Genomic DNA, 8517 nt, shown 5'->3' with positions numbered 1-8517 from the left:
TGAAATAGATCTTTTGACATATTAAAGAACTTATCCCAGTTAGCTTTTTTGAATAAATACTTATTTACATTTTTATTTATGTCATATTGCATAGGAGAAGTATTAAGTTTTGTAAAAGTTGGAAAGTGATAACTTCCCAACGGATCGTCACCGACATGCCATTCACAATAGGGAGCCAACTCTGGACTCACTAGTGTAACATCAATTGCAGAAGTGTTATTGTTTGGTCTGCCTACTGTAGTAGCACAACCTGTATTTAAAATACATAAATTATATTCATCTATAACTTCATACAAGTCTCGTCCTCTTGTATTATTTATTGTACAACCAAAAGCTATGTGATGGGCGTTACAATCACCCGATATGATAATAGGTTTAGGAAGATTATTAATTATTCTTTTTAATTTTGTTTTATTAATTTTGTTTCTAGGTGGACTGTAAATGCAAAGGATTGTAATGGAACCTATACCTGTTTCTATGGTTATGGCAATAGTCTGTATATCTTGATAATTTGGAGTCGGATGCTGCACATACTTTATAGAATTCCTAATAATTATTGCCACTCCTCCGTGTTCATTTGTAGCATTTTTATAAATGAAATTATACCCAGGGAAATGAACCCGAGGACTTGAAGTTTTAAGCCATGTTTCATTTAATAAAGCTATATCTATTTCTTTATCTATTAAGAGTGATTGAAGTAAAGGTTTTTTATTATTTAAACTCTGGATGTTATGCTGTACAATATTAATACTATCCATTACTTATTAAAGTTTTTAATGAATGTTTCTTTAATATGTGTTGTAGTCTTAATCTCATTAGAATTTCCTATACTTACAATAGTGCTTATTATGGCTTCTAAAATTTTTTGATTATTAATAATGTCCTGGGCTGATATCTTTTCTGGAACAATTTTAACATTTTGAGGATTAGCTTTTGTAAGAGGTGGGAAAGGTGTTAAATTATTTGTTATGTCCGCATAAGTAGAATTATTAACTCTCAAAGATATGTTTTTCTTAATTTTAGAAGCCTTAATTGGGCACTCCTTAGAAATAGCTAGGTGATTACCTCCACAGTTTTTACATTTTAAAACTTCTGATGTGCATTCTTTATAAGAATGATTCTCTGCACATTTAGAACATGCTTGTTCATTAAAACAATATTTTGCAGAGTGATTGAAAAGTAAGCATTTAAAACATTGTAAAACTGGAGGTATATAATTATGAACCTTATATCTCCATCCATCTAAGAAAATGCATTGTGGTAATACAGTGCCAGAAAAAGTAACAGTAATAGTATTTAACGGAACAAATGTATTATTTTCTTTTTTCATAAACCTACGTACACCAATAATATCAAGATCACTACTTATTTTTTCAAATAACTCCCTATTGCTAATTTCTTTAGGAATGTACCTGACTACCCCAACCCTTTCCACAGAGGCAGCTGGGATATATGCTCTTAAGTTATTCTCTTGTATAAATTGGGCATTGAGGAAATCATTTGCTAGTGCCGCTTGTTTGAATATTATTTTTATTTTGCGGGCGCTTATTCTAGATCTTTCATGGACCCCTTTAGCATTTTTGAAAATTTTTGATAAATTTAGGGGGTTCATATTCCCTATTTTGGTGTCTTTATTGCAATGCTCTACGAAGACTATGAATTCTCCATTGGAGGTAGTATCGGGATATTTTCTTGTGTAAGAAGGCTTTTGAAATGGTTTATACTTATCGCCTGGGCTGTCGAAAATTTTTCTTTTCTTTGATGAAGACGATTTGTAACTACTTGCATCATCTCCATCGCTTTCATCTTGCATTTTGTTTGTTTTTCCTTTTATTTTATGTAAGAAAACTAGCAAATAAAAATTTTAACAAATTTTTGTTCAAAAAAGGCGCCTTCCTCTTCCCGCCAAAAAGAGCAAGTCTCAAACCATTGAGGTACTAGTAGTGTTGCCAGCAGCCAGAGCTGTATGTTCGAAAGTTACATAATGTCATGCGAAAAGTAACATTTTGAGGGGAAAAGTAACATTTCGTATTACTTATATATTTATACTTATAATATTTTAAATGCCAGAGGGGGGGGGGGGGTATCCAGAATGCAGGAAAACATACTATACATATAGAGATATAGAGATGAAGTGATTTTTTGGATTCCGTATAATTATTTATATACCTATTAAAATGAAAATATAATTACATAAGCTCTTATACAAAAAAAAAAACACAATTTTTGGCCTATTTTTGCTCTATCACGATTCACGGTACGGAATCCTTTAAGAGCGAGTCAGACTCGTGGGCGGGGGCGCTGCTGATAAAGGAGAACTGTCAAAAATTTGTTTTTGTCATAAACCTATAATGCTAGTTTTTGTATGATGGCAGCGTTTGTTGCTTTTTTCGCCACGTTCATTCAAAGCATTGTCAGCTGTAACGACAAAACTCAATAAAACTAAGTGTGTTTCGTTTACGCATTTTTGGTTTCAAACATCTTTTTTTTTCAATTACCAAAAGTAACGTAAAAGTAACATGTGTAGTCATGTCACATGAATGTAACATGCAAGGGTCAAAAGTAACGTAAAATGTTACAAAAGTAACATTCTGGCAACGCTGGGTACTACGACAGTATAAAGTCTATGGTACCATGTACTAGTTAAACCATAGATAAACTATAATACTTAATCTATGTGTCAAACAGTCAAATGAACTTAAATGTCTTATAATGTCTTCTAAATTTTTTTTTCTTGTTATGGCGCTCGGCTTTTAAACCATGGTCAGTGTCAACTGTCAACAACACAGATTGGGTAAAATACGAGTCTTTAGAATTTTTCACTACAGAGACACATAATTCCACTTTGATCGTAAAAATAAAAGTTTGTGGTTCTTATACGACGTAAATAGTAATGGAATTAAAGGAGCATTCATGCTACAAAAAAAAATAAGAGTATTTTTTATCTAAGTATTTTTTGTACATATTCTTATTAACCATAAACTTATAATGCATATTATAAGTGAATCGATGATTTCTAAAACAACATAACTAACATTTTTGCCGAAATCGAGTTTATAGCGATTTTGGATTTAGTCTATGGCCATTAATAAATTGTGCATTAAAACAACACAATTGCTTTGCGTTTTCTATGTAAATTGGACGTAGTTAAGCAGAAAGGACTTAACCCACAAAATGGGCAAAATTGAGTTAAGTATGCCATCGTACTGCTGAGGGTCGAATCTATCATGTAGTGAAAACCCCATTTTTAAAATATACACGGAAACTACTTTTTTTACCCCCCCGACTCAACCCACAGTATGAAGAGAACTCTAAATAAATTAGCTGAACGAACTCAGTCCACTTGAGTTGTTTCTGTGTAATGGTATTTCTAGGAGTATTGCCTTAAAGTTGATTAATCAGAATGGACTCAAACCGTTTGGATCATTTCTAAATATTTAGATTCGATTGGAAATGTCATTCTATCAAATAACTAAAACGACTCAAACAGGTTCAATACTTAACAGCCACCCAAATCTCAAAACAATTACTTTCAAATATTTAGAGTCCGGTCATTCTTTTTTGCCAAATGACACTGATTTTAGTAAAATTAAATGTGTACGTAAGCATCACGAGCGAATGTAGAAAAGTATATTAAACCCATGAAAATCGCTAAAAAGAAAAACCGTTTCACGTTACGAGAATGACGACTCAAGATTTTTTGAGTACAAAGAAAATAGAAAAAAAAATAGTGAACCGCAAAATATGTACAAACAAAGATAAAGTGAATTGGCTTAAAACTAAAAATATTTTATTAAAAAAAGAAGAACCATTTTTAATAACGATGATATCAGAAACTGGAGATAGTCAAAAGCTAGATTTGACGAAAAAAAACAAGGGTGCTATAATGCACTTTGCCGAAGAAGATTTTGAAATTCTTTGGCCCCATGGTAAACTAATTCCTCAGGCAAAACTTGACGACCTCCAATCAATGTTCAGTTTAATACCTGAAGATAGCCATGCATTCTATAGTAATCTCAAGGGACACACCAATATCAAAGAGGATGCTGATGGTTATGGACCCACCCTCGATTTTGACTTAGACGATGACGCAAATAATTAATTTGCGTGCAATAAATTGAAGACGTGAGTGGAAAAATCGAACAAGTAACATTTCGTAACATACGGACAATACCTCATTTTTTCCCTAATTATTTTAATAAAACTTGTAACTTATCTACTTCATATCCTAGCTAATATATCTGGCTACACATATCTTCATAGTTTTTCTATTTCAAATAATTTTTCCGGCCCTAATGCCTTCATTTAAGCAAAAAAACGGGAAGTTTTTTCATGTTACCTTATTCTTTCACTCACGTCTTGAATTCTTGCGTGGTTTTTAATGTTTTTAATTTTAATAAGGTTTCTTTTGTGTGTGTTTAAAAGTTTAATTATCAAGGTTGATAAATACATAACTTTTTATTAATTTAACTTTTTTTATTTTCTTTTATCACTTATTTTTCAGTCGAAGGGTACTTATGAGTCCTTTCTGAGAAATAAATAAAAAATACCTGTCCCTACAAAGTTGAGAATATTAGTAAGGACTCAACCCACATTTCACTTAATATCTTGAAATTTATTGCAAAATATACAAAAAATAATTGACAGACCAATAAAGTGTGAACCATTCTTTAAATTAAGCAATTACTTTTTTTGTTAATGTAACTTTTTGATAAAGAAATTCAAGCTGAAACTTCAAACGCCAATATCTCAAAAGTGACTTTGTGTGGGTTGAGTCCTTTCAGCTTAACTACGTCCAATTGAACTACTGAAAATACCGCTTAGTGTTAGAACAACATAACTGACTGACATTTCTCTTCGGTGATTGTTAGAACAACACAAGTGCATACTTACAATGGGGATTGTCCATTTTTTTTAATTTTGCTCATTACAAAAACATTTCGAGGAATAAGGTCAGTGATCGTTTTTCTGTATTTAAACGAAAAAAATACCCATTAGTTACTTATATTTTTGAACAAATACGTTTAACCTTTGTTTGACCTTCAATGGCGTAAATCAGCAATAAATTCGACCAACATTACGTTTCGAACTTTTGGTACTTACCAATAAATATAAAAAAAAATTAAGATATCAAAAACTTAATTTCCTATGTCCCTGATACCTTTAAAGACTTCTATGATGAAATTTTGGAGTGGCCAACCACAACAGTAGAAACTGAAGATGAAGTGGGAGATGATGCATAACTATAAAAGTAAGCATAGGCAATAGCAACATTATGTTATGATTTTAAGATTAATAAAGTTGAATAAATATGAGTATTTGAGTTATTATTTTATGTTACAGTAGTTTCTTGGGTATCAAAACAACACAAGTAACAGATTTAATGTCAAAAGCACATAAGTGAAAAACTTTATTATCCATTTATTTATAAGTACTAAAATAAAATAAAAAGATGTATAAAAAAACATTATTAGGAGCTATATATACAGAAATATAAAATATAATATACATAATTATATATTACTTGCATTATCAAAAATTATCCAGGTTTTTGTGTCTCCTAAAAATTTTACTTTTAGTTACTTATGTTGTTTTAGAAATCATTGATTCAAGTATAAGTTATTAACCATTTATAGTGTCTGACCGAAGGTCTATTTTTGGCCGAAGCAGAAGCCGATTAATCGGCAATCGCCACAACCTTCGGCCGAAGCCGAAGCCGAAGGTTTATAATCTTAATCTCGACTCTCAGTAATTAATTTTGTTTAAAATGGTCTATAAGCTACAATGAATATTAAAATTATTTCAAAACTTTTTCATAATATAGAAGTTGATTTAGAGATAGTAATATAATAAAAGCTTGTGATTTTGTGATTTATTTATTAATTAATTGTAGTCTGGTTAAGGAATGACTCAAAGGAGGGTATTGAGTGCGTGAGCTGGAACTTATTCAGGGTGCTTAGGAACAAAACATACTAAAAGTCCTGACGTCTAGGAGGTGAGCCGGAGGGAAGGGAGGGTGACAAAAGTCTCAATTTTTGGGTTTTTGGCTAATACCTTAAAAACCAATGAGTTTCTAAAATACTAGAGTAGCAATGTCTTACAAAAGATTCTCAGAAATGCGTAACCACTTTATTGTTCAAAAGACAATGTCAAGTCATATATTCGTTATGTCATTATGTATGTGAGATATGCCTGCAGGCATCTTCGAAGTGGCAACGCGTTGCTACCGTAAACTTCCAATCTAGTTACGTTAGTAACATAGAATATCATTGTTAAAAACCATTAAAAACGATGCATGTGGCAATAAAGTTCTATAACGAAATAAAAGCTTATTCAATTCTCTATAACTATGTGATTCTATATAGTTTTTCCAAATTCTCATCCGTTTTTTTAACTACACGCTCTGGAAGTTTCAGAATTGCTCTCAGGCCATTACAGACATTAGCCTCTGATACAATCCCTGGTGCAGTGACAAAATATATTATTGTTTTAGTGAAGCCTCAGGCGCTGGCAAGTCGCCTATTGTCCTTGGCGTCAAGAAATTACCTACATTTTTCCACCCCCACTCTTGAGGGGTCAGCTCATTCCCGAATGTTTTTTATACATTTAACTAAGCGGCTAACAATTAGTGTATGCTCCAAATGATAGAAGCTGGTTACCGTAATGCCTTGCGTCGTCTGCAACACCAGGGGTGCTACTGGTGCGTTGCCTTGTCAAGGGGTGTAATGAGGGGATGGGGGGATGTGTCTACAGCCCTCTCACTTACTGAACGCTGCATAGAAGCGGTAAAGCTACTATTCCATCAGAACTAGAAAGGAATATAAAAAAATAAAACACTTTTTATTTTCACTTTTCCTGAGCGTGTAGTATATATGTAGTTTTCCTGAGTGTGTGTAGAAATCGGATGAAAATTCGGAAAGTGTGTAGAATCAAAATTATAGAGAATTTAATAAAAATTTTTTCAATGTAGAACATTTTTGCTACAACGCATCGTATTTTAGTTATTAGCCAAAAACCAAAAATTTAGACTTTTGTCACCCCCCCCTCACTCCTGCTCACCTCCTAGACTTAAGGACTTTTAGTATGTTTTATTCCTAAGCACGCTGAATAAGTTCCAGTCAGTGTTCCCAACTTAGGGGTTTTCCCCCCAAATTTAGGGGTTAAATAAGTGAGATCGGATTTTTTTAGGGGTCTGAAATTTTTAGGGGTATTTTCAGGGATTTTTTTACTTTTTAATATTTTTAAATTGTTGATATTAATATTAATTATTTCTTGACCTAGCGACTTCTAGCGACATCTATTACGTAATTCTATGACCACTCTGTGGTGACTGGTGGCAATACTGATGGTCCGATTTACATTAAATCGTAATGATGTCACTTGTGCAACATTTAATCCAACAAATAAAATGTTGAATTTATTCAATAATAAGTTTCTATTATAAGAATTTATTAAATCAATTATTATAATAGAAATATTTTAAAACATATATCAGTATATTATTTCTAAACTACATTTATATATATATATATATATATATATATATATATATATATATATATATATATATATATATATATATATATATATATATATATATATATATATATATATATATATATATATATATATATATATATATGCATATATATATGCATATTTTAGGGGGAAACCAGAAAAATTAAGGCGATTTTAGGGGTTTTTGACACCAATTTAGGGATAAATATTTTTGAGAGTTGGTAACACTGGTTCCAGTAGAAATCTCTTAGGTTCCCGCTCAGGCGCTCACGCATTCTACAACTACTTTATTGACTGTACTATTGTAAAAAATATTTTTTTTTTTATTATTTCACAAATAACAATAATTAGACCAATCGATCAGTCTTTGTTTAATTCGACTAGACCGAAACTAGACTAAAAAATAAAATAAACAAACACTAACTTCTTAACAAAAAAATTAAATGATTTATTAAGAAGTTAGTGTTTGTTTATTGTATTTGACAGTGACTCCCAGTGGCCTCCGCATACATGACCGGTCCGTCGCTCTCTCACGACTCACTCAGTCTTTCGTTCAATTTCGACGGTTGCTCGGACCTTCGGCAAAGCTTCGGCTTCGGCCGGAATTCAGGCCGAAGCCGAAGGTTTCGCCGAAGGTGGTTTTTTGGCGGAAGGCTTTGGCCACCGAAGCCGAAGCCGAAGCCGAAGCTTCGGTCGGACACTAACCATTTATCTTACTTAAAGGTTTTTTGGCCTGTCCTACTACTGGTATTGTAAAAGTGCTGAAAAACAGTTATTGGACGTTATTAGATAAAATAATATTGAGCTACTTGATGTATAGTCTGTCAAGAAAGTGAAGAAATTAAAAAGTGGCAACATCGTCGTGTCGTCCCTTTCAAATTAATCTAAGAAAAAAGGGATGACACTACGATGTTGCCACTTTTTAATTTCTTCATTTTCTTGACAGACTGTATATATTCGAAAGATGAGAGATCAATACGAGTACGAAAGTTAATTTAC

The 8517-nt window shown here is 32.2% G+C and overlaps 1 protein-coding gene across 1 annotated transcript; it reads right to left on the bottom strand.

Moving 5' to 3' along the window:
• Nucleotides 1-426: 426 nt before the first annotated feature.
• LOC121729074 lies at nucleotides 427-1813 on the bottom strand. Its single transcript, XM_042117462.1, has 2 exons — nucleotides 836-1813; nucleotides 427-435 (listed from the first exon to the last, which is right to left on the bottom strand). The coding sequence occupies exons 1-2, from the start codon at nucleotides 1811-1813 to the stop codon at nucleotides 427-429; spliced, it is 987 nt and encodes a 328-aa protein (XP_041973396.1).
• Nucleotides 1814-8517: the final 6704 nt, after the last annotated feature.

The sequence above is a fragment of the Aricia agestis genome, chromosome 7 (assembly GCF_905147365.1).
Source record: "Aricia agestis chromosome 7, ilAriAges1.1, whole genome shotgun sequence".
In the NCBI taxonomy this organism is placed as follows: domain Eukaryota; kingdom Metazoa; phylum Arthropoda; class Insecta; order Lepidoptera; family Lycaenidae; genus Aricia; species Aricia agestis.
Note: the sequence above shows the minus strand (reverse complement) of the source record. Positions and strands in the feature narration are given on the sequence as shown.